Raw genomic sequence first — 27082 nt, 5'->3', positions numbered from 1 at the left:
TCAAAATTCAGAACTTCTCTTCAAGCCACACACTGGTAGGAAATATTTGCAAATCCATAAATGACTTGTACCTAGATATATAAATAACTTTCACAATTCAATAAGAAGAAAACAAACTCGCTTTATTAAAAGTGCAAAAGACTCTACTCTGTCACCAAAAATGATACACACATGACAAATAAACATGAAAATATGCACATCACTAGTCAAAAAGTAAATATAAATTAAAAACATATTGAGGGGCGGCACCTGTGGCTCAGTGAGTAAGGCACTGGCCCCATATACCAAGGGTGGCAGGTTTGAACCCGGCCCTGAAGAAACTACAATAACAACAAAAAAATTAAAAACACATTAAGACAACCACTACTCAACTATTAGAATGTCTACAATTAAAGAGACTCATTAAACTGAGTGCTGGCAAGGATAAGAATAACTGAAACTCTCTTACACTGATAATGGAAATATAAAATGGGACAGACATTTTGGAAAACAGTTTGGAAGCTTCTTAAAAAGTTAAGCATACACTATGACTCAGCCATTCCCTCCAAGTATTTACCCAACATAAAGCTTATGTCTTTACAAAGAACTATAGACAAATGTACATAGCAGCTTCTTTTGTAGTAGCCCAAACTGGAAACAACCCAGAGGTCCATTAAAAGGTTGACTGTACAAACTGTGGTTATCCATATAATGGAGTCCTATTCCACAATAAAAAGGAATGAACTGTTAATACATGCAATACACATGAATCTCAAATTAACTGTGCAGAAAGAAGCCAAAAAGAGTACTGTATGATTCTTTTTTTTTTGAAACAGAGCCTCAAGCTGTCCCCCTGGGTAGAGTGCCGTGGCATCACAGCTCACAGCAACCTCCAACTCCTGGGCTCAAGCGAATCTCCTGCCTCAGCCTCCCAAGTAGCTGGGACCACAGGCGCCCGCCACAACACCCAGCTATTTTTTTGGTTGCAGCTGTCATTGTTGTTTTGGTGGGCCCGGGCTGGATTCAAACCCGCCACCTTAGGTGTATGTGGCTGGTGCCTTAGCCACTTGAGCCACAGGCGCCAAGCCTTATGATTCTATTTTTAAAAAATTCTAGAAAATGAAACAAAGTTACAGATCAGAAGTTGCCTTGGGAAGATGAAAAAGGGGCAAGAGGGAGGGATTACAAAGAATCAGGAAGAAACCTTTTGGGGTGATGGGTATATTATCTTGATTGTGGCAATGATTCCATGGCAAAACTTATCAAATTGTACACCTCAATTTTCTTATCCAGGCTGGACTGCAGTGGCATGATCATAGCTCACTATAACCTCAAACTCCTGGATTCAATTGATCCTTCTCTTGCCTCAGTCTCCTGCGGAGTTATGGCAATAGAAGTATGCCACCACCTGGCTAATTTAAAAAATTTTTTTTGTAGAGATGAGGTCTTGCAAAGTTGCCCAGGCTGGCCTCAAGCAGTCCCCCCACCTCAGCCTTCCAAAGTGTTGGGAATAGAGGAGTGAGCCAGCATGTTCAGCCCCAAAACTGTACACTTAGAACATCTGTAAGCTGACTACCCAAGGGACTGTAACAAAACCATCAACATACAGAGGTGGTCAACTGTATTGGTATGTACATGTAGTATATGTCTGATCTATGAAAATTAAGTCAATTTAAAGAAGTGGTCAATGTAGGGAGGGGGTCGACTATGGAGGTTCCACTGTACGCATGCAGTTTATTGTATGTCAATTATACCTGTACCTCAATAAATCTGTTGAAAACATTTAGAAATCTCCGACAATTCTAAATAATTTGAGTTTATTTGCTGACATTTTCTCGGACTTAGCACTCTTGGCAAATTTGGTTATTGTAATTCTGCGAAATAAAGTATCCAAATCTTTTATGAAACTTCAAGTTCAATGTTGCCGCTAAACAATGACACTAGTAGCTATGAAAACGAGGAGTTAAAGGGGAGTATCACCTATCAGACAGATCTTAAAGACTTTTGCTGATCTGAATACTTCCTCTCATTGCTACTGTCTAATAATCTCATGGGATTCTGAGATCCTAGTGTCTTGTGCATGGTATTTTTAAGCGTGCCTACGCAGGAGGCTGAGATTCCTCCTTCCCCACCTGCACCCATATAGGACTCAGGTGAAGATGAACAAAGGAACTGAACCTGCAAACTTGGAAACAAATTCTAGGACACTTAGATTTGAGAATCAAAATGAGTTAAAAAAAAAAAAAGACTAAAACTTTTGAGTAACTCTAATTTGGTATCAGGACATAAGGGTAAAGCTTGTTTAATATGCTTTATTATTAGAGAAAAATGATTTAGAAATAACATGAGCCTACAACTTTTAAAGAAAAAATCATTTTTTCTTTTATGTACGTATTTTTATGTATTACAAATTTCTATAGCCTCTTTTTTTTGTAGAGACAGAGTTTCACTTTATTGTCCTGAGTAGAGTTCCGTGGCGTCACACAGCTCACAGCAACCTCCAACTCCTGGGCTTATGCAAGTCTCTTGCCTCAGCCGGGGCTGGGTTTGAACCCACCACCCTCAGTGTATGGGGCTGGCGCCCAAACCACTGAGCCACAGGCACCGCCTCTTTTCTATTGCCATTTTGTCCAGCTATGGCAATCAGGTAAAACAGTCAAACGTGTCCTCAGAACCCAATTTTCTTCTGGAATGTTAGTGTCCATTAAAGGAATCAAGGTTCTTTCATGAGAAATGTGTTTCATGTTTGAGAGAAACTAACTCAGCCTGAGTCTGGGGGTATATTATTATCACAAAGAATGTTTTCAGCAGTTTGGCCGGGGTAGGGTGGAGGGGGAGTTGTTAAAAAAGGATAAAGAGGCTCGGCGCCTATAGCTCAACCGGCTGAGGCGCCAGCCACGTACACCTAAGGTGGCGGGTTCGAATCCCCAGCCCGGACCCGCCAAACAACAATGACGGCTGCAACCAAAAAATAGCCGGGCGTTGTGGCGGGCGCCTGTGGTCCCAGCTACTTGGGAGGCGGAGGCAGGAGACTCGCTTGAGCCCAGGAGCTGGAGGTTGCTGTGAGCTGTAATGCCATGGCACTCTGCCCAGGGGGACATCTTGGGGCTTTGTCTCAAAAAAAAAAAAAAAAAAAAGGATAAAGAGGGCCGGATGTGACAGCTCACACCTGTAATCCTAGTACTTTGAGGGGCTGAGGTGGGTGGATTGCCTGAGCTCAGGAGTTTTAGATCAGCCTGAGCAAGAGTGAGACCCCGTCTCTAAAAAATAGCCAGGTGTTGTGGTGGGCGCCTATAGGCCCAGCCACTCTGGAGGCTGAGGAAAGAGGATCGCTTGAACACAACCAAGAGTTTCAGCTTGTGAGCTATGACTCCACAGCACTCTAGCCAAAGCGACAGAGTAAGACTTTGTCTCAAAAAATAAAAAATAAAAAGGATAAAGAGATCAACTTGACAAAAGGGTTTATTAGGCACGAGAACAATCTGAGTATCAACTAGACGTGATTACACACCCACCATAACTATTAACATAAAAAAGACCAATACCTACAAATATTGGAGAAAATGTAGGGGAACTGGAAGTCTCATATATTGTTGCAGGAATGTAAAATGATACAATCCTTTGGAAAAAAGTTCTGGCAGTTTCTTATTAAACTAAATATACACCTACCCAAAGACCCCATAATTTTATCCCTAGGTGTTTACCCCAAAGAAATAAAGACATATGTTCACAAAACATTTGTACATGAGTGTTCAAGGAAGCTTTATTCATAACAGTAAACAAAGAGGAGAAACAGCCCAGGTGTCCATCAACAGGAAGGTGGTAAAACAAACTGCAACATAGTTACACAAAAGAATACCAGCAATAAAAAGAAATGAACTGCTAATACATGCAAAGCATGAATAAATCTGAAACATGGCATGTTGAGTGAAATGAAGATGTACATTTACATCATTTCACTTATATGCAGTTTTTATTATTTATTTATTTGAGTCAGAGTCTTACTCTTTTGCCCAGGCTTCAGTGTGGTGGTGTCAGCCCAGCTCACAGCAACCTCAGACTCTTGGATTCAAACGATCCTTGTGACTCAGTCCTCTAAGTGACTGGGACTATAAGTGCCAGCCACAACAGCCAGCTGATTTTTCTATTATTAGTAGAGACAGTGTTTTACCTTATCTGGCTGGTCTGAAACTCCTGAGCTCAAGTGATCCTCCTGCCTTGGCCTCCCAGAGTGCTAGGATTGTAAGTGTAAGCCACCACACCTACCCTATATGCAGTTTTAGAATAGGTAAATTTAACTTGTGATACAAAAGAATCAGAACAGTAGTTATACCTGAGGAGTGGGGAGGGGAGAAAGTTGGAAGGGGAATTAGAAAACATTCTAGGAAGATTAAAATGTTCTAAATTTTGAAAAGAGCTTCTGCAAAGACTGCAAATTTATACTTAAGATTTGTGAATTTCACTGCATGTAAATATTAAATCAAGAATTAAAAAACTAAATATTAAACTGTAATTAATGATATGCAGCTGAAGTATTAGGAGGAAAATTCTTTCAACTTTACTGTATGTTTGAAAAATTTAATAATAAAATAAGAGAGAAAAACTGTCAGTTGAGCTTATCTTCTTTTTTTTTTTTGAGATACAGTCTTGCTCTGTTGTCCTGGGTCAAGTGCATTTGCATCATCATAACTCATTGTAACCTCAAATTCCTGGGCTCAAGCAATCCTCCTGCCTCAACCTCCTAAGTAGCTGGGATTACTGGTGAGTGCCACCATGCCCAACTAATTATTCTTCTACTTTTAGTAGAGCTGGGTTCCTGCTCTGGCTCAGGCTAGTCTTCAACTCCTGACTTCAAGCAATCCTCCTGTCTTGGCCTCCCAGAGTGCTAGGTAGGATTATGGGCATGAGCCAACATGCCTAGCCAGTCTTATCTTTATTAGGTATCCTTTGCTTCAAATAAATTATTTTTTTCTTGTCTTTAAAAAAAATTTTTTTTTTTTTCAGAGACAGAGTCAGTGCAGTGGTGTGATCATAGATCACTACAACCTCCAACTCCTAGGCTTAAGTGATCCTCCTGCCTCAGGCTCCCAAGTAGCTGGTACTATAGGCCTGAGCTGCCATGCCTGGCTATTATTTTTTATTTTTTATAGATCCAGAATCTCACTGTGCTGCCCAGTCTGGTCTTGAACTCCTGGCCTCAAGTGATCCTCCCACCTAAGCCTCCCAAAACACTAAGATTACAGGCATGATCCACCATCTTTTTCTTTCTGTAAGACAGAGATTCTATAGCAACAGACGGACTAGACATTAATTAGCACCTGAATTTTCCCTGGAATTCTAAAAGGTAAATGAGATATATATAAACCTGGTAAGAAAGAGAATATAAAGATGATTGAACAGGAAGATGAATTACATTAAGAGTAATAACTAATCCTGTTATTATTAAGCATATTCAATCATCATTTAAAAAAACACTTAAGCACTTTGCTATGTACCTATTATAATTATCAGTAAGTTACATATGGGATAAAATAATATCCACTGCTTTTTGAGAAGTTTGGAGGAAATCTGGCATAAGTCTTTGTCAAATAAATTTGGATGTGTTTCCCATTTCTGCACTTATTAGTTGCAGAACGTTGGGAAAATTAATTTTGTAAGCCTTACTTTCCTCATTTATACAAAGGAGAAAAATAATGGTGGTTCATTATTCTCATTCTCTTACTTGTTTTGAATATTAAATGAGACAATGCTTTTTACATGTATTGTTTTACAATGACTGATAAATAGAAAGTAATCAATAAATACAAGTTACTAATAAAAAAAATAAGTGTGTATAAGGCGCCAAACATTCAATTAGCAGAAGAACATGAAGTGGCTTAATTTTATCATCTCCTCAGAGGTAGTTCAAATAGGAAATGTGATAGATTTGTTTAGTTTTCTCCTAGAGTTGTGAGAAATATTGTAGAAAGTCAAAGAATGGACAGCTTGCTGTACCGACACAGTGAGAACACAGAAACTGTGGTCAAGGAGTCCAGTGCAGAAATACACCTCTCTCAGCTTAATGTCTGTACTTGCTGAGAAGCTAATCCACTACCGCTCAGAAATATTACGCATAATGTTTTGTATCTGTCACTAGTACCTGTCAACTGGGGGGCACATAGCTGGAGTCTCTGAAATAGTCAGGTGAAGAGGGGGTTTAAGGGAGGTGAGAGGATATTAAGCACCACTCCCCTCCTCCCCTAAGAGAATGGCAAGAATGTCCGGCAGGTGGTAGAATGAGCCGCTCTGTGACACTGTGGGGAGCTGGGAAGCCTGTACCTTTTGGAGAAACATGCTGCCCTGTCTCCTGTTATGTGTGGTAGTATCTAAATCTCCCGCATTCTGTGCTATTTTCCATATCTTTTGGTATCATTTTATCAGCCATCTTACTATCAATCATGTAACCTACATTCCCATCTTCTGTCACCACTGGCTTGAAACTAAACAGTGGTAGTTTACTCTCTTATTTGAGGCTTAGCTCTCCAGTTTGATACATGCCCATGACTCCTTGTTGTCTTTCACACTAGGTGTATTTCCTGCCTGGCCAGTATGGGATTTGAACTTGTCTGGCATTGGTAACAACACCTTGAGAGCTTCTTAGTGGTCAGTTCACATATATAGTAGTATTCCATCCACTCCATTAGCCCCACTGAAAAAGCTGTCAAGAAGTTCAGATATTTCTCAAATGCCTATGGAGTTGACGAGTTTCTATCATTTCACCCAAAGAATGAGATGATTTAAAGGAGAGGGAGAAACTCAATAACCAGATTAAAAAAAAAAAAAACTCTAACAGGATTGAAGTCTAAAAATACCCTATTTTGAAACACTCTTAGAAATGGAGAATAAACATTCTGCTTTTACATAGTACTACATCTGCTTCAAAACCCACACAGCACTGGTTTCTTTTTTTCTGGTATTTTCACTTTCCTCTTACTGATCTTGTTTTTTTCAAGATGTAAATTTATTGGACAGGACTGTTCAGATACAGCTAGTGTCTAACTGAGTGTTTGGGGCAATAGCTTCCCCACTGTAACTATTCAAGTGCTTTGGAATCATAATCATGTGCCTAAAATGCTCTTAAAGCCTCAGATATTATGGAATTATTAAGTACGCATAAGAGAATGGATTTTTTCAATTAGTAGATATAAAAATATTAGAATTTACTATATGAATATAATTTTTTCCATCTTGCTCACAAAGTAATCACTTCTACTTCCTAGATGGTTATTATACAAAGGATTAGATTCAGAAAGATTTATTTTTAGCCCATATAAAAATATTTTCCCTTATTGTAAAATATCAATAATTTTTTCTATTGCACAAAATGGTTTTAGGTGTATTCCCTTTCTTTTAAATTTACAGATTCTGCTATGAAGTCCTTGACTTTTGGAACAAATAACACCTCAAATGTGAAATTTATTTGCAAATTTTCAAGGGCAGAATTCACATCATTCTTAACATGGGATCAAGCCAAAACTGAAGGATTTTAATGTAAATCATCCAAGTTAAAAATTCCATATTTTAACCTTAAACTTGAATCACGAATGATTTTTACTGCTGTTTCCTTTCCATCTCTCTCTTTTTTTTTAAAATAGTTATTCTTTTGAGGTTAAATCACAGAAATGTGCTGAACATGTGCACTGTTTGCAAACAACTGGATTTCTCAAACAAAAAGCACAAAGAAACACTTTATCCCCTTACTTAGGTAGCCTTTATTTAACAGTCTCAAAAATGATTATTGAAGTTCAAGGACCATATTCATATTAAGATCTTTTCTAACAAAACAGAAAAATATTCATTTCATAACTAAGATAGCCAAAATTTCTCTTTTGGCGAGTCAGGTAACTCCCAAACTAGTAAGAACTCCTGGGACTTCATCTAGTCTTCTTCAGGCAACAGAACTGGTGCAGGCAAGGATACCTTTAACTTACTACATGGGTATGAAAATATTGCCTAAAAAAATTGGCAGATTGACTTAATAAATGGAATGATGAGAAAAACATACTTAGACATACTAAGAGTTAAATAGGATACATATCTTAAAAAGTTTCATTTAAGATTTCCTTGGAATCCTAAGTTTATAAGTTATTTTTTTAAATAAAACTGTGATTACATGTTTTGGCTCAAAAGTATGCTTTCACATTACTATCTCATTTCTCATCCTTAAGCAACGTTTGGTATAGAGGATATGGGATCTCTTTCTGTAGCTTTTGTATCTTTATGTTTGTTTCTTCTAGCCTTATCAATTAAAATTCCACCTTCCCATCACTGACTCTCTCTTCAACAACTGAAATTAAGCTTTCCTTTTCTGTTACCCAGAAAATATGTACATTACCACCTAGTTCAAAGCCCCAGAACACTAGATTTCCTGGGCCAGCATTCTAAAAAATCTTTACATAAAATGAAGTCCTGACAACCTTCCATAGCAAGAGTTTAAAAAAGAAGTTACAGTCATCTAAAATCTGGAAAATACTGGAGAATATGCCATGCAGATAACACAAAGGAGGACTGGACACCACTGCTGGGGCATTTGGCTAAAAGTCTCTTAAGTTACAATTATCTCACTCTTTTTAACAATTTCTGTCTATGGTTTCTTCTTCTTCTTCTTCCCCAGTGTCACATACCATCTGGTAAACATAGCAGCTGAAGACCCTGTTGGGTTTCTGTTCTATGTGCAGCACCAAGTCTCTGTCAAAGTAGACTTCATGGCTGTATGTCTGTAATAAAAATATAATCCATAGACTCCCCTTTTCACATAACCATATTCACCACTGTGTCACTAAAATGTCACATTATCTATGCTAGTGATCTTCAAACATACACTTAAAGGCAAAATTGCTGCCAGAAATAGGTTTATTTTTCATTATTTGTAAATATGCAGATTACTAATGAAAAAAAAACCACTCTATAGAATATAGAGAATAAAAAGAACTCTGGATTCAGGATCCTAAATACCCAGGTCTTACTGCCAACACCGTTACTATCTACCTCACTGTGTGATCATATACAAGTTGCTAAAACTCTCATGTTTTCCACTGATAAAACAAGGCCTAGATAAAACAATGTCTACTATTCTTTATAACTTTTATATTCTATAATAGTAAAAGATCAAGTATTTCCAAAAGTACCTGGGAACCCTACATGCCTAGATACAGTCTCTATTTATAATGGTGGAGATTTATTATAGGGTACTTCCATTTTTTTTTTATGCTACCAAACTTGGGAGAAAATCAAGGACCAGAGTAAGGAAACAGCATGTTTCACGGAAACATATAAAGTTTTATCTTTAAGGCCACTGGTAAGGAGATATCTCCTCATGCCAAGTGGAGGAAGGCACAGGTACTTATTTTGTTCTGTGTATAGGGTAATAAACTGTTTCACACGGCCACTAGCATACTTGACTCTGAACTGACATGAACACAGTAATATCCATTCTGATAAAAGGTACCTATAAAAAAACCTCTTAAATTGTATTCCATGAACACTACTTACCACATCCCATGACTCTACTAGTGGAATGCTTTTAAGTAAAGTTCCATATTCATTACAGTGAAAGTCCAGGTGAGCTTTTCCTTCAGCATCTATCTGAGTAACAGCTACCACAGAAAGCAAATCCAACTCATCTTCATAATCCACAATTTTAAAAGTCTACAGTAAAGATGGATAAGATGCAGGGAATGAGGGAAAATTTTTAGTTATTCAGTTAGGATTATGCCTACATTCGATGTTTAACTATTTTACTACTTACAAAAATATGGGAGAAGGAAGAATGAGTAGGATAATAGGTGGAGATATGTCTTTACTTATATGCTTAGTAAAACATCAGTCTGAATTTTCAAGAGTTAAGCACTATCCTACAGTTTTGGGCAAACAGAACCAAGTCTATATAGATCTCCGCCCAAGTATAACTGAATGCTTTACAATGATAACAAACCAGAACTTCTCCAAATTAAAAAGACATATTCAACTGCTGCCTCTGACATGTGTGTTTGCTGATTCCCAGATTGGACAGGATATATGAAGCTCAGTCACTGAAACCTGAAGAGGTTTCACTGAACTCTGAAAAGTGCTCATACAGAAAAACACAAACAGCAAAAAAACTCCAGTCATTTCAATAAGGACTAATAACCTGTAATATACTATTTATGAGTTTATTTTCCAACTTTTTTTTTGTTGTTTCTTGAGAGTCTCACTCTGTTGCCCAGGCTCACAGCAACCTCAAATTCCTGGGTTCAAATGAACTTCCTGCCATAACCTTCCGAGGAGCTGAGACTACAGCCCACCACTATGCCCAGCTAATTTTCCTGTTTTTAGTAGATGAGGTCTCACTCTTGCTCAGGTTGATTTCAAACTCCAAAGCTTCAAGGCATCCTCCTACCTCACCTTCCCAGAGTGCTAGGATTATAGGCATGAGCCACTGTGCCTGGCCTTATCCTTTTGGGTTTTGTAATAAACCTTTTTCTTATACTTGAAGGAGAATATCAGAAACTGAACTCCAACCCACAGAATAGGACTGGGACAAGAGGAGATTAGCTCTTGGGCAAGAGAGGTTAGCTATGATCAAGTGAAAAACCACATAACTCTGTCTAAAGGAAGAAAATCTGTAACTTCAAAAACCTCAAAGGAAGTGGATCAGCATCCAACCATCCAGCAATGAACCATAGGAGAGTATACCTTGGCTGAATGCCTGACATAAAAGACATGCATAGCAAGTTTCTTTTAATCGCCAAGCACTAATCCATCATTTACATCTGGTCAAACTGCTCTTTAATCCATTGACATTTTCTGCCTTTACCACTTTTATTACCTGTGTGTGCTTCCTTTTTATTTACTTTTTTCCCCTTCATCTTACCATGGTCAAACTTCAAAGAATGATTTCCTGCTTGGATGTCAGTGATTTTACATAAGTAGATTTAAGACACAACTCCTTTCAACTTTTCCTTTACAGGCTAAAACATTTTGTATTTTAATCTCATGATATCAATCATCTCTCTTTTTGTTATCACCTTTTCCCTCTTAATTATTCATGCTACCTGTTGGTAATTTTAGTACATCTTTCTTGAATATAGCTTTATATAAAGAGTAGGGAGCTTTCTGTTTTAGTCTCAATAGGTTTCCATGGTACAAAAGAATATATATATATATATTTGGGTTTTAAGGGCAGCCATATACTAGACTACCTCCAGCCTATTTTAAAATACTTCTATCTAAAAATGGTCACACACACAAACAATATAGTTAAGTGCTCTACAGGGATTTAGTGTTTATGCAATGGTTATATGCTTGAGCATGATCACTGTCAGTTGATTTCATAAGTACTTCCAATGCCTCTTTAAAGGAAAGAGATAAAAAATTGGCAAAGCCAAGTGAGGACTCTCCCCTCATACCATTCTCTGGCTCATGAACATTAACAAACATATCCATGTCTAGTAAGTAAAAAATAAGGCAACAGGCACAAAGTCATTAGGATATAACCCAAGAATTTTCTAATAAGAGATTTCTCTAGAAAGTATACACATTAACAAAATAATAAGCTGACAGTGTTTTCAAATTATTTTAGTCCTATAAACAAAATTTTATGAATAAATCCAATATGAAAAGAGAGGATGGTGGGGCTACTATGTTTAAATAGTATACACAATCCTAATCACTCCACCTGTACAGAAAGAACCCCGTGACCCCAACTTCTACCCTCAGCTCTGAGAAGCACTAATTTGAAATGCATGATGCAAGTACACACTGGTTTGGTTTATTATATTTGGCTAAAGTAATACCTCCTGTTCTGGGTCATCATCCAGAAGGTGAAAACTTTTTTTTACCACTCGTCCAGAAGCTGTAACAGTGAATAAGTTTTCGTTCTATCATATGGAAAGAAATAAAAAGATATGACAAGTTCTCTTATATACAGTAACAGGCAAAACTGTATTAACAAATTAGGTGAAGCTAACCAACTCTTCTCCAACATCCATAATTCTTTCCTCACATGAGAAAGTTCTGAATCAGACTTCTGATCCTCCACTTAGTAAAAATACTAATAAAAGTTTAAATGAATAAAATGCCATCGTAGACATAAATTAAAAAGTTATAGATTTGCTGCTGCTTTGCCTTTATGACTTTTTTCTTAGTATAATACAGCAAATTTAAAAAATTTCCCTCCCCATTATTTTCTCCGTGTTCTTAATTTATACACTAAAGGAAAAGTACCATATGGACTTACAAGTATGGTACGTAAATTTTAAAAATTTATATATACCCCAACTAAACCTAAGTTTGTACAATTAGTTAGACCTAAAGGTTCATAATTCATCAATAAAAACTTAAAAGAGAAATCCAGAAAGGAAAGAGAAATAATATAAACTCAATGTAATCAACTCTCTTCAATCCCATGTACATGGCTAACACTGGCTACCATGTAGTAACATGAACAGACTTTTGTAAGGGTTGTGCTGTTGTTTTCAGCCATATTCATTTTTTAAAGTTTTAATTTAATTGTGTTTGTTTTTACATAGGAAAGGTACAGTAAAATGTTTTTAGCCACATTTAAAGGCAAATACATTTGTTTGTTATATTGTCTAAAGAAAAAACAATGACATATGAATGGTTTTAAAGTATTCCTGACTTACTTTGTTTTTCTCTCTATTGGCCAAAATGACAAAATCTTCAGAGATCTGATGCTGAGAACTATTATTTTCTATTTCAGTTAGCTTTAAAACTCTAAAAAGGAAAAAAGAATTTTGAGAACCTAAGACTTCAAAACACCATCAAAGTGTCAAAGTTGAACTACTGGAAAGAAACTCAACAAATAAAACTTATAGTAGCAGTACTGAGTTAGTTCTATTCTCCTAGGGATTAGTTTGCAGTACTGCTGTAGGATCACGCCGTCAAATTCAGAGATTTTGTCAGGGCTAAGCCAGCTTCCAAACTGGCTTAATGACAGTTACTGGAAGAAACTCATTTCTGCCATCCTACAATAGGTCTTTAACATTTCAGCTTTCACAATGGCATTATACCAATATTTGCATTTTTATTTCTGAAGATAGAATAAGATACTTATGAACAACACTTAGAGTTAACTATGAGAGTGAATTAGCAACTAAATCTAAACTAGGAGTTTTTATGATAGAGTAATATTTAAAAACTGCAAATGACAATACTTTTTCTTAAGATTAGTTATAGTTAAAGATTTAGATTCTGAGTGCAAATAGACTCATGGATCAAGCTTATTAAGAGAAAGTACAATAATCTGCTCACTATCCACACAAATCCATTCACATCATTAAAAACTTCAAAAGCCCAATATTTTCTAAGCTCAAAGTCTCAGATGCAGGCAAAGAGGAGAGTGGAGAGGAGCAACTATTGTGACCACCAACAGGGGCTGGAGGCCTCAGAGTTACCAAAGACAAAAAAATTAGACAACATCTTAAATCACTCAATTAATTATCTTAATTAGTGCCAATATTTAAAAATACTTATCTTTTAAAACCTGGCAAAAGGGCACGTACTCTTTGTATGCCTTATTTTCTTAAATTCAAACTAACATGGGCGGTAACAAAGGTTAAAAGGATAAGGCAATAAACATTAAAAGTAAAGCTTACTAAAGCTGAATCATAGTTTATGATGTTTTATAAAAGTCAATCATGTTACTTAATTAAATCCTTTCATCCTCCTTCATAACAGATGCAGAGAATATAAAGTATACTGCTTCATGAAGTATAAAGAATAAAGAAAAGGGGCATAACTACAACTTGGACTGTACCTAACAAATGCACACAATGTAACCTAATAATCTGACCCTCATATTAATCTGAAATTAAAAAAAAAAAAAAAGAAATGCTTTCCTTCTATTCTACTGTATCAAGCATTATGCTCAGTGCTGGGGTTGAAAGTGTCAGCCAACCAGACCCTTTCTCTGTTATTACGGAGCTTATGATATTAAACTCAGATATTCAAACAGATAACCACATAAATAATTAACATTACTCTAAGTGTTATAGAGGAAGATTATACAGCAGGTGTTATGAAAGTACAATAGGCAAGCAGATCTAAGAAGCTCTCTGTGAGAAAAAGTGACATTTACACTAAATTATGAATAAAAATTAGGCAGAAGCTTGGGTAGGAGAAACAGAATCCAAAAAGGTGGAACAGGTCCGTAAGCTTTCTGAAAAACAGTATGACTAAAGTTAATTGCATGGGAGAAGGATCTTTCAGACCTTGCTAACTATAATGGTCTTTATCCTAAGAGCAATGAAAAGAAATAAAAAGGTTAATGCAATAGAATCCATTTGCTTAGGTTTTTGTATTCATGTATTCATTCTAGCAACTGTGAAGAAAAACAGAGAGTACAAAAGTGGATTCTGGAAGTCATAGAAGGAAGCAATGACTATAGTAAGTTAATGATGACAGAGGTCAAGAGCAGAAATAGTTAGATTTAAGAAATATTTAGTAACAAAATAAATTCAATATGTATGTGTAAATGAGAGAAAGATAGAAAAAGAAGGCATATGAGTATTTAAATGTATGTATAGATGAAAGACAAGCTGTAAGAAGGTGTAAAGAATGCTTTGATTTCTAACATGATATTACATAAAAAGTTTGGGCTTGTATACTAATTTTGCAGTTTTGGCATATACATGGTTTTTGAAGTTAAAGGAATAAATAGAATCATGCAGAAAGGGAATGCTGAGTGCAAAGAGGACCTAAGTCCTGAGGACATCCAACTCTGGGAAGAGGAGGAAGAACATGAAAGGATACGAAAAGAGACAGTTGAGAGAGGGAAGGAAATTCAAGAGAATTTGGTGTTAGGGAAGCCAAATGAGTGTTTCAAGGAAGGTCAACTTGCAGGAGATGTGTGTGCCCTGAAAAAAAAGTAAAACAAGGTTTACTTCAAACAATCCACTACCTTTCCTCTGGCAAAGCTGTCTTTCAGAATAAAGTCACATCATCTTCTTTCTTATTAGTCCTAGATAATTAAGACCTGATGAGGAAGGACCAATCTCTAATTCCTTTTGCTTATGTATTAATCCATCAAAGAACTTATTCAACGTGATTTTTGTAAACAGTAATGATGAAGCTGAAAAAATAAAGCCAGGTTTTCTAGTTGTCAGTCTCTAAGGAAGCACTATATAACAAACTTATTATTATTTTGAGACAGTCTCACTTTGTTGCCCTTGGTAGAGTGCCGTGGCATAATAGCTCACAGCAACCTCAAATGTTTGAACTTAAGCGAGCCATTTTCTTGCCTCAGTCTCCTGAGTGGCTGGGACTATAGGCGCTCACCACAATGCCTGCCTAGTTTTTTCTATTTTTAGTAGAGATGGAGTCTCGCTCTTGCTCAGGCTGGTCTCCTGAGCTCAAACAATTCAGCCACCTGGGCCTACCAGAGTGCTAGGATTACAGGTGTAAGCCACCACACCCAGCCCAACAAGCTTCTTATTAATACTTCTATAACTGGCTCATTAGTTAGGCAGCAAAAATAAAGATGCCAATAAATGCTACCTTTAACTTTAAAGTGTTAATGAAATTACTCACTTGACTTGATTTGGGCCCACATGTATTATTCTACCAGAAGCATCAGGATGGAAATAGATCCAGTCAGATTCTAGAGAACAACACTCCATCTCTTGGATCCCATTTTTTGCCTGAAATTGGAAAAAAAAAACAGATTAAGGGAAAATAAAATAATTTTTAAAACCTAACACAGTTGGCTCGGCGACTATGGCTCAACCGGCTAAGGCACCAGCCACATACACCTGAGCTGGTGGGTTCGAATCCAGCCCGGACCCGCCAAACAACAATGACGGCTGCAACCAAAAAATAGCCGGGCGTTGTGGCGGGCGCCTGTGGTCCCAGCTACTTGGGAGGTGGAGGCAGGAGAATCACTTGAGCCCAGGAGTTGGAGGTTGCTGTGAGCTGTGATGCCACGGTTCTCTACCCAAGGCGACAGCTTGAGGCTCTGTCTCAAAAAAAAAAAAAAAACCTAACACAGTTATAGATCAGTAAGTCAAACATCCAAGGAAGATAACTGGGATGTACTGGCATGAACTGGGATGTACATGAGAGCTGAATGAGGATATTCAAATTCAAGAAATTTAGAACATATAAATTCAGAAATTTCATGGATTTACTTTTACCATACATTATATTTCACAAATAATATAACATAAGAATTACTATATCTCAAGCATCTACTTTGTGTCAGGAACTCCAATAAATGGTTTACAGTCACTATTTCATTTGATCTTAATAATACAGCAAATATTGTTATCTACATTTTATGGATAAGGAAACAAAACAGAAAGAGAATAAGTCATTTGCCCAAGGTTTTGAACCTACTAAATAGCACAGCTGAATCCAAAGTCTGTGGACTTTCCATTATAAAACTCTGCCACAATTAAGTACATGTAGCTCCCTACAACTTCTTCCTGCCTTTCCCATCCTGTCAATCAGAAGAGCAGGTAACAGTAAAATAAACACGTAACCAAACCTATAGTCTCAGACAGGGGTCATATAATCTCCTTGGATAAGTCCAATGTTAAACTCGAATGTCTGAGGAAGCGGTCTAACACTACTTAGCATTAAGGCAAGAAGAGAGATCTTACTGTAGTATATTTAGATACTAAATTGAATATGTGGTTACATTCTATGATATGTAACAACATATGTACCCAAATGTTTTATTTTGTACACAGGAGCACTGGGAACTAATGTCAGCTTGGATACATTAACTTCACTGGCTTTATTCAAGCCATTTAATTTCCTTGATTTCGCCAATGTAAAATGGAATGATACCATTTTTCCTATTAAATATTCACAAAAATTTTGATATGCTAAGGTTTATTCTTAAGTTTAATTTATATGTAAGTTAGAACAGGTAGAACAGGTACATTTTACCTACCTGGAATAGCCCCCATTTGTAAGTGTGAGTTGTACATAAGTTGGATGTTTGTAACTCAGGGACTGCCTATAGTGACAGGATACTATGTTCTAGGTATCACACTAGGCATTCATAACTGACATGAATTAAACATAATCTTTGCCATCAAGAATCTTGTAGTCTGGGGAAGGGAGAAAATAAAATAGAAAATAGTAAGGCAGTGTGGAAAATAAAGTGATTGAGCCACATACAGGATATTGTTGAACACCCAAACTCAAGCAAGCAGAATTTTGGGAGGTAAAAAAAAGCTTGGGTAAGGCTAAGCAGAAAATAGCCAGGAAGAAAAGATGACAAAAATCAAAACACCAAAGTGTTAATCCATAGCATGTACATATACGAGTACCAGATAAAACCAAATTGAGAAGTATAGGGTCTGAGCCATGAGACTGAAGAAGTAGGCTGGGGCTACAACACAAGTGCTCTATATAACGTGACCTAAAAATTTTTGAAAAACATTTTATATATTGAGTTACTGAGTTTTAATTTGCCAAGAATTTTTAAGTATCCTAATTATTTCTAATAGGATGATGATTTTACATTTTACATATAAAAAAGTTAATTCAATTAAACATCTTGACTGTAACTGTTGACAGTGGTAACCATTGACATTGGTTACAAACATGATGTGCCCATGATAACATTAGTTCCAGGTAACTTCTTTAATATAAAACATATACATACTATATATATCTTTCTTCTGGAGATTGTTCTCTTTATTATCTCCAAATAGAACACATACACAAAAATCATCTCTCTTTATGCTAAATATGAGGCAGCTTTATTATCACTTCCTATAGTTTTTATTATTTGCTCAAATGCTAGATTTTAAAGCTCAGTTTAATAAAGAAAGCCATGAGGCTGCCACATGTGACAAGCAAATGAGAAAATGGAAAGGAACAAGGCTCCTACAAAAGAAAACTGGAATTCAACATAGACACTATCCATGACAATGAGGGAATAATAAATCCAAGCCTGTGCTGATCTTTAACAAAGGTGATCTGGGACGCTAAAAGCCACTGGAGCCAACAGTGACTGAGCACGGACCAAGAAAAGATGGGTGTGGAATAGCTGAGCCTGCCTTAAAAAAAGAGTTTATCTGTTGTATCAAGAGGTTGAAAAACTAATCAGCAATACAACACAAAAATAGAACTCCACTTCTCTATGGACTCATTTTTGCACAATTCCAGCCACTGTACTTAATACACAGCACCTTCTTTTTCTATGTGTCGCTTTCTTTAGAGAGTTTAAGCAACTTTAGGGAAGGGAATGTGTCCCTAACCATGTCTGACATGTGGTGGGCCCTCAATAAATGTTTATTAAATAAAAAACCAATGCTTCAATCACTTATAAAAAGAAAATAAGAAAATGAATTCAAGGGATAAAAACTCTTTTCTATTTTATTTTCTATTTTATCTTGTACCATTTCTTCCTACTCTGCTATAAATAACATAAGAATATTCTTGAAAATTCAAAGCCTTTGAATGCCTACACTGTGACCACCAGAGTTCTATCTGGTTCTGCTCTAGAAGGCAAATAGCAACTGTCCTGTAGAAGCAGAAAAAACAATGCATTCCACCAGCACTTTCACAGGCAGCTTGAACATATTCCATCAAGGAATCTCACTGTAGCACTTGAGACATCTCCCTTGCTGGGAGATTGGTAAGAAAACAAAAACTAAAATATTCTTGGTGCTCTAAGAATTTTCAAATGTTAACATTTTAAAATTATGGGTACTATACATACGTGTTTGCAATTCTCTGTTTTCGTCTATATTTTAAATTGTTCACAAATTATTTTTTTCTTTTCTCTTTTCTCACTTTCTCTTTTGTTGTTCACAAATTATTAAAACAAATAAAGTATCTTAGAAATGTGGACCTACTAGAGAGGTACAGAATAAGGAATTTTTTTTGTCACCCTTGGTAGTGCTGTGGCATCACAGCTCATAGTAACCTCAAACTCTTGGGCTTAGGTGATTCTCTTGCCTCAGCCTCACAAGTAGCTGGAACTGCAAAGTGCCTGCCTAAACACCCGGCTATTTTTTTGTTGCAGTTTGGCCAGGGCCAGGTTTGAACCGGCCACCCCTTGGTATATGGGGCTGGCACCCTACTCAGTGAGCCTCAGGTACTGCCCAGGAATTTTTGATACAAATTTACTATTAAAAAGTCTGATCCTTCAGATTTACCAAAGAATTGTCTTTTAGGGCACAAATATGGAAAACTCCTCTTTGTTTCTTCTTATTGGGTGTGATGATATAGTGCCAAGGATGGCCTCCGATCTGAAAAGCATTCTCCAGTGATGACACCTCAAAGAGCAGTGGTGGTGGGTCTGCAGAGATGAGAGAAGGAATTTATTAGCTTCTCTATTCTGGTGGCCTTTATTTGCATACATCAGATATGAATTTCTAATAAGGAAAATATTACTATGTCCAAGAAAATAAAATACAATCAAGAAAGAGGCTTATTTGTAAGAAGAGAGAAAGCTAGTAGAACACAAATATTAGGCTATGTGTCAACTTTCTAGACATCTGTTTTTAGGTGTGCCCCACAGGCAAGCAGAGATAAAAAGTGGGCTAAAGATGCTTATGAGGGCAAAAAATGACAAAGTACACTTAACAAAAGCAGCTACCATTTTCTGAGCATCTACTATATACAGGACATTGGGTTAGATACTACTTCTAACTTCCATAACAATATGAAACAAGGTAATTGGGTCTCATAATTTCTTCAAGTGTGAGGAAAGGATCTTCTATACCTTACTAAGAGGTATACTCAGCAAACTTTATGAGATTTGTCTTGCTTAAGATTTGCAGTGCATAAGTGATAGCAGTCATAATGAATATACCCACACACAATAGGGCATGTCACAATGGAAGCTTTATTAAAGGGTAGCCACTACTACTGGTATTACCACTGGACAAGTTAACTTTAACTGGTTTGTACAAAAGAAATTTCTGTTCGTGCTTGGGTGCTTTTATTCTTCTCCGATGACAGTTTTGTTTTTTGGTTTTTTTTTGGAGCTATGGTCTCACGCTCCATTGCCCTGAGTAGAATGCAGCGGTATCATCATAGCTCACTGCAGCCTCAAACTCCTGGACTCAAGCAATCCTCCTGACTCAGCCTCTGGAGTGGATGGTACCACAAGTGCACACCACCCTGCTGGACTAATCTTTGTATTTTTTTGTAGAGATGGGCTCTCCCTCTCACTTGGGCTGGTTTTAAACTCATAATCTCATGCAATCTTCCTACCTTAGCCTCCAAAAGTGCTAAGATTATAAGCATGAGCCACTGTGCCCAGACTTTGATCACAATTTTAAGTCGAGTATAAAAGTTCTACTCTTAGACAGACAAACGGAAGGTACTACAACTTTCAAAGACCAGAATTCTTTTTGGGTAACCCTTGGGAAACACCACATTGTCTGTCTGGGCAGGCCGAATCTATGACTCCCATATTTATTAAACTTGAGAGTTTAATATCTGATTTATGAGGCCAGTACTATTAGTAATGGAGTTTATCTTAGGAAGACTATCCATGTAAGAGTCACAGCTTTATTACACCTCTTCATTAAGACAATTTACTATTTAGAGCTATACACAGAAGAAAAATAAGTATAGTTGACCCTTAAACAATAGGAGTGAGGGTTAGGGTTAATAACATCCTGCGCAAATGAAAATTCACATATAACTTTTGACTCCTTCAAAACTTAACTACTAATAGCTACTGTTGACTGGGGCCTTTTACCAATAACATAATTAACACATAAATAGACTAGTAAATATATATATTTTACATATTCATGACATACTTAACTTCTTTTTTTTTTAGAGACAGAGTCTCATTTCATCGTCCTTGGGAGAGTGCCATGGCATCATAGCTCACAGCAATCTCCAACTCTTGGACCCAAGCGATTCTCTTGCCTCAGCCTCCCAAGTAGCTGGGACGTACTTAACTTCTTAACTTTTTTGATACTTTTAGGTTATGCAATTCATTTGCAAGTTTTTTCAAATTTTGGCAAATCTTCAAAAAATTTTCCAGTACATATATTGAAAAAAAATTGCATATGAGTAAACTTGTGCAGTTCAAACCTGTTTTGTTAAAAGGTCAACTGTAGTATAAACAGATTTACAAACTGATAATCTTGAGTTGAGGAAAAAATGAAAGATAGAAACACATCAAATATAGTATTTAAAGAGCTTACTCTTCTGGCTGGGTATGGTAGCTCACACCTCTAATCCTAGTACTCTGGGAGACCAAGGCAGGTGGATAGCTTGAGTTCACAGGTTTGAAACAAGCCTGAGCAAAATCATCTCTACTAAAAATAGAAAAACTGAGGCAAGAAGATCACTTGAGCCCAAGAGTTGGAAGTTGCTGTGAGCTATGACACCATGGCACTCTACCCAGGGCAATAGCTTGAGACTCTGTCTCAAAAACAAAAAAAAAATAAAGTGCTTACTTTTCTTTGTCTTTTAAGAAAAGGGTAGTATCTTTAAGATACAAAGGTCTTTTTAGGCAATAACAAAAACAGAAACTCCTCAACAGAAAAATGCAAGAAGGACATGAGTTGGTAAATTATGAAAGAAATATAATTATTTTACGTGATAACATGGTGGCTACCATATGATGATAGATGGAGAAAAAAAATATTATAGAAAGAAAAATATACCACTAGAGTTTGAATTTGAAGTTAAAATTTTAATTAGGTATATTGTAGAGAATGTAAAATAGATTCAAAACTGAAAAATCAATATAAATAGATGTATTTTAAAAGAAATACATTTTCTACCAGCTGTTTAAAATGACCCAAAGTAACAGTGAGACTGCCCACAACTCTGATGTACCCTGCCAATGCTGCCAAGAGCCCAATTTTTTTTTTTTTTTTTTTTTTTTGAGATAGAGCTTCACTTTGTTGTCCTGGGTAGAGTGCTGTACTGTCATAGCTCACAGTAACCTCAGATTCTTGGGCTCAAGTGATTCTCTTGCCTCAGCCTCCCAAGTAGCTTGGACTACAAGCACCTGCCACACCCACTGGCTATTTTTAGAGACAGATGGAGTCTTGCTTTAGCTGAGGCTGGTCTTGAACCTGTGAGCTCAGGCAATCCACCTGCCTTGGCCTCCCAGAGTGCTGGGATTATAGGCACTGCACCTGGCCCCCTAAGAGCCCAAATTTTGATCTCTAATACTATTCTCAATGAAAAAGGCCTAGAAATTCTTCGAATGTAGCTGATTCCAGTCTTATGTTAAGAAAATTTTGGCTCGGCGCCTATAGCTCAACCGGCTAAGGCGCCAGCCACATACACCTAAGGTGGCGGGTTCGAATCCCCAGCCCAGACCCGCCAAACAACAATGGCGGCTGCAACCAAAAAATAGCCGGGCGTTGTGGCGGGCGCCTGTGGTCCCAGCTACTTGGGAGGTGGAGGCAGGAGACTCGCTTGAGCCCAGGAGTCGGAGGTTGCTGTGAGCTGTAATGCCATGGCACTCTATCCATGGGGACAGCTTGAGGCTCTGTCCCAAAAAAAAAAACAAAGAAAATTTTAAGACAAATCAGGATCATCCTGTTGTTGGAAAGGAAGGATGTTTACAAGGCTATGAGAGGACAGTGTTAAAAGAATAGGGTAACAATTATGAATAATTAGAATACTTTGTGAATGTTCAGATAGTAATATACCTGAAAGGAGAGTTTTAACATAAAGTATACAAAATGATTATTGTATTGTTTATCAAAGGGCTATGAAATAGAATACGATTTTTCTATAATTTTGATTATATGATTAATGATTTTTCTATAATGTAGGAGATAATTCACCTTTCTTTTTTTTTTTTTTAAGATAAAATCTCACTCTGTTGCCCTGGGTAGAGTGCCATGGTATCATAGCTTGCAGCAGCCTCAAACTCTTGGGCTCAAGTGGTTCTCTTGTCTCAGCCTTCCAAACAGCTGGGATGATAGGTGCGTGCCACAACACCTGGCTAATTTTTCTATTTTTAGTAGAGAAAGGGGTCTCACTCTTGCTTAGGCTGGTCTCAAACTTCTGAGCTCAGGAGATCCACCTATCTCGGCCTTCCAGAGTGCTAGGATTACAGGTGTGAGCCACTATGCCTTGAGGGCCAACCTTATCTATTTCTTCTACTAAATGTTTCCTGAAAAAATTTAGATGTGTTTAGTAAAATTATAAGGTATAGAATGGAATATATAATATACCACATTTAGTATAAGAAAGAAAACAATATTTAAAGTTTATATATATATATATATACACTTATATATATTTGCTTATTTTTGCAACAAAAACAACAGAAAAATAAACCAGAAACTAAAAATAATGGTTACTTATGGGGGCAGATGTGAGATGAAGAGAAGGAAGTAATAGGACCTAAGAATTAGACTTGCAATCAAAATTTCTGAATATATCTTTTTATATAGTTGTGACCTTTCAATTACACACATATTTCCCAACTTCAAGAATAAAAGCAAAAGAAGTATCACAAGAATGGAAAAGCAAGAATCCAATGTACTTCATACTAATATGAAACCAGGAGGTCAACAAATACATACCCATACAAGAGAAAAACACAATTAAACTCACATGGGGGGAGGGGAGAGAAGAAAGTGGGAGAAGGGGAGAGGAGAGGGGTGGAGGGAGGAGGATTAGTGTGCTCTCACCTAACAGGCACATGTAAGGGTATAGGGCACACCTCCTGGGGGAGGGGCACAACTGCAACTTGGACTTCACCTGACAAAGGCAAACAATGTAACCTAATCATCTGTACCTCATAATAATTTGAAATTAAAAAGAACAAAATTGAAAGGAAAAGTGAACCCCCAAAATTAAAAACAAATTGAAACAGATGATCTTAATTACATCACACTGGTAACCTAATCTACAGAAAAAAATGATTTAAATTACCTTTGAACACATACTGTGTTTCCCTGAAAATAAGACACTTATATTTATTTTTTCTCAAGAAGACACACTAGGGCTTATTTTCAGGGGATGTCTTATTTTTATTAAGTATACTACAACAATCTACATTTATTCAAATACAGTTAAGTCATCTTTTTCTGGAACCTGACAGGGGGACCCAACCTTGTTGGTGGGGCTGGTGCTAGTGATGTGTGAACTCCTTTCCCCTAGCCGTTCACACGTGCGATATAGGATGCCTGTGACCTCGGTTACTACCCACACAAGTGTAAACGGTTCAGAGAAAGGAACTGTGGCAGATAAAAGGTATTCCAGTCTTCCTTACCACTCCATGCATGGCGTGGCTATGCAGATACTCCGCATAGCCATGTCCATCACTAAGCCTTATTATCAGGGTACAGCTTATATTTAACAAATGCATAGAAATCCTGCTAGGGCTTATTTTTTGGGTAGGTCTTATTTTCAAGGAAACATGGTAACTCTGTATACATTTACTGTGTTGTACACTAAGGAGAAACAGAACTACAGAGAAAGTCTAACCTTGGTAAAGTATCTCAGGAATGGAAAAAAAAGTATCCAATGTACTCAATACTACTATGAAATCAATATATAATCACCTACACCTACAGTCATATGAATGGCAAAACATAACTACAATCCAGAAAGTAGAAGGGAAGAGGAGAGAAAGGGGTGGGGAGATGTGGGAGGAGGGAGGGTATTTGGGGGGACCTCACCTAATGTGCATGATGCAATGGTACATTTCAAAACTATTAAGAAATGAGTATAATTGTGATGGATGTGTTATTTAGTTCAATATAAGCATTTCACATTGTATATCAAAGCAGTACACTGAAGCCCATAAATGCATCAATGTACAAAGATATGATTTAATAAAAAATAATTTAAAAAAACCCAAAAATACTAACCTTGGGACTCCATACTTTAGTTTTTTCAGTAGCAACACCAGTACTGCAATTTTAAGACTATGATACATATACTATTGTAGAATAAACTTTATTAGGAAGCAAGAAGTTTAGTGTGAGTTAAAAGAAATGTAAAAGCAGGCTCAGCACCTGTAGCTCTGCAGGTAGGGCATCAGCCACATACACAGGAGCTGGCGGGCTCGAACCCAGCCTGGGCCTGCCATACAACAATGCCAACTACCACCAAAAAAAAAAAAAAAAAAAAATAGCCGGGCATTATGGTGGGTGCCTGTTGTCTCAGCTACTTGGGAGGCTGAGGCAAGAGAATCACTTAAGCCCATGAGTTAGAGGTTGCTGTGAGCTGTGACACCACTGCACTCTAACAAGGGTGACACAGTGAGACTCTGTCTAAAAAAAAAAAGAAAAAGAAAAATCAAAAAAGAATAATTAGGGTTTAGTGCCTGGAGCTCAGTGGCTAGGGCGCAGGCCACATACACTGGAGCTGGCAGGTTTGGAGCCGGCCCAGGCCTACCAAACAACAATGACAACTATAACAAAAAAATAGCTGGGCGTTGTGGCAGGCACCTGTAGTCCCAGCCACTTGGGAGGCTGAGGCAAGAGAATTGCTTAAGCCCAGGAGTTGGAGGTTGCTGTGAGCTGTGACACCACAGCACTCTACTATTTATCAAGTTTTTGTGTGTCCTTCCAGATATACAAAAGCATATGACTACATATAACTTTAATATTTGACTATGAATATTTTTTACACAAAAGAGGCTTTTTAAATACACAGTTTTGTACCCTCCTCCCCCTTTTTTTTTTGAGACAGAGTCATACTCTGTTGCCTAGGGTAGAGTACACTGTAGTCATAACTCACAGTAACCTCTAACTTGTGGGCTTGAGCAATATTCTTGCTGCAGTCTTCCAAGTAGCTGGGACTACAAGTGCCCACCACAATGCCCAGCTAGTTTTTCTAGTTTTAGTGGAGATGGGGTCTCACTCTTGCTCAGGCTGGTCTTAAACTCCTGAGCTCAAGCAATCCACCTGCCTCGGTCTCCCAGAGTGCTAGGATTACAGGCATGAGCCACTGTACCCTTTTTTTTTTTCCACTTAATAATACATCTTGGAAACTGATCTATATAATGCAAAAAAATTCTTCTTTCTTTTTAATAATTTAAAAATTAAACTTATGATACAGGCTTACAATGAAGTAATACTAGTATCATTTACCAATGTATATATTGTTTCCAATCTTTTGCTATTAGAAACACTGTTTTAATTGTACATTTATCAGTTTCTACACAGGAATCTATCTGTGATAAATTTCTAGTAGTGATATTGCTGGGCTCAAGGAGTTTATGCATTTAAAATTTTGATATGTACCGACAAAATATGATATTGACAAATTGTTGGGGAACATAAGGGATCTGCCAAATAAATGAAAATATCTTTTTTATACTTTCACCAAACTATGTTATATCAGAAGTTCTGATCAGCCTAAGCAACATAGAGAGACCTCCATCTCTACAAAAAAAAATTAAAAAATTAGCTGGGCATGGTGGTGCATCCCTGTAGCCTCAGCTAGTCAGGAGGCTGAGGCAGGAGAATTACTTAAGCCCAGGAGTTTGAGGTTGCCACTGTATCTTAGCCTAGGTGACAGACTGAGGTCTGATCTCCCAAATAGAAAAAAAAAAAAGCCATTTATACTTCCTTGTCTTTTGAACATTAATATCCTTTGATTATTTTTTAATTGTGTTGTCATTCTTTTTCTTACTGATCTGCAGAACCCTTTATATATCAAGGAAATTATCCCTTTATAGTATTTTTGTAAATATGACTCCTATTCGTTACTTGATATGTTAATATTGTGGTATGTCTGTTTTTGGTTTTTGCATGCAGAATTTTATTTTAGGTAATCAAATTTATCAATTTCTTCTTTTATGGGTTTGGGTTTTATGTCATAGTTAGAAGGGCCTTTCCCACTCTAAAATAAAAAGATTCTCCCAAGTTTTTTTCCTAGACTTTTAAATCTTTTATCTACCTATTACTCATTTTGATGGAAATAACATTAAAAATGGCATGTGACAATATGAATCTCAAAAATAATATAGTGAAGAAACCAGATGAAAAGGTATAAATAACTCTACTAATATAAAACTCTAAAATATATAATCTATAGTGAAAGAAAGCAGATCACTGGTTGACTAGGTCTGGGATGAGCAGGGAATCGACTGGGAACAGCACAGAACTTTTTGGGATAATGAAAAGATTCTAAATCTTTTTTTTTTTTTTTT

General features: G+C 36.9%; 1 protein-coding gene across 3 annotated transcripts in view; it reads right to left on the bottom strand.

Moving 5' to 3' along the window:
* Nucleotides 1-7460: 7460 nt before the first annotated feature.
* DCAF17 (DDB1 and CUL4 associated factor 17) overlaps nucleotides 7461-27082 on the bottom strand; it is a 47608-nt gene continuing 27986 nt past the window's right edge. For all 3 annotated transcript variants that reach the window (XM_023507542.1, XM_012812086.2, XM_023507543.1), the window contains 6 exons: nucleotides 19134-19276; nucleotides 15547-15656; nucleotides 12642-12732; nucleotides 11793-11876; nucleotides 9511-9666; nucleotides 7461-8735 (listed from right to left, as the gene is read on the bottom strand). In XM_023507542.1, coding sequence (XP_023363310.1) covers nucleotides 8589-8735; nucleotides 9511-9666; nucleotides 11793-11876; nucleotides 12642-12732; nucleotides 15547-15656; nucleotides 19134-19276 — 731 coding nt within the window. In that variant the 3' untranslated portion in view covers nucleotides 7461-8588. The remainder of the gene's footprint in view (nucleotides 8736-9510; nucleotides 9667-11792; nucleotides 11877-12641; nucleotides 12733-15546; nucleotides 15657-19133; nucleotides 19277-27082) is intronic.

The sequence above is a fragment of the Otolemur garnettii genome, unplaced genomic scaffold, assembly GCF_000181295.1.
Source record: "Otolemur garnettii isolate 467f Iridium unplaced genomic scaffold, OtoGar3 scaffold00187, whole genome shotgun sequence".
NCBI classification, from domain to species: Eukaryota; Metazoa; Chordata; class Mammalia; order Primates; family Galagidae; genus Otolemur; species Otolemur garnettii.
This window is presented reverse-complemented; position numbering and strand designations above follow the sequence as displayed.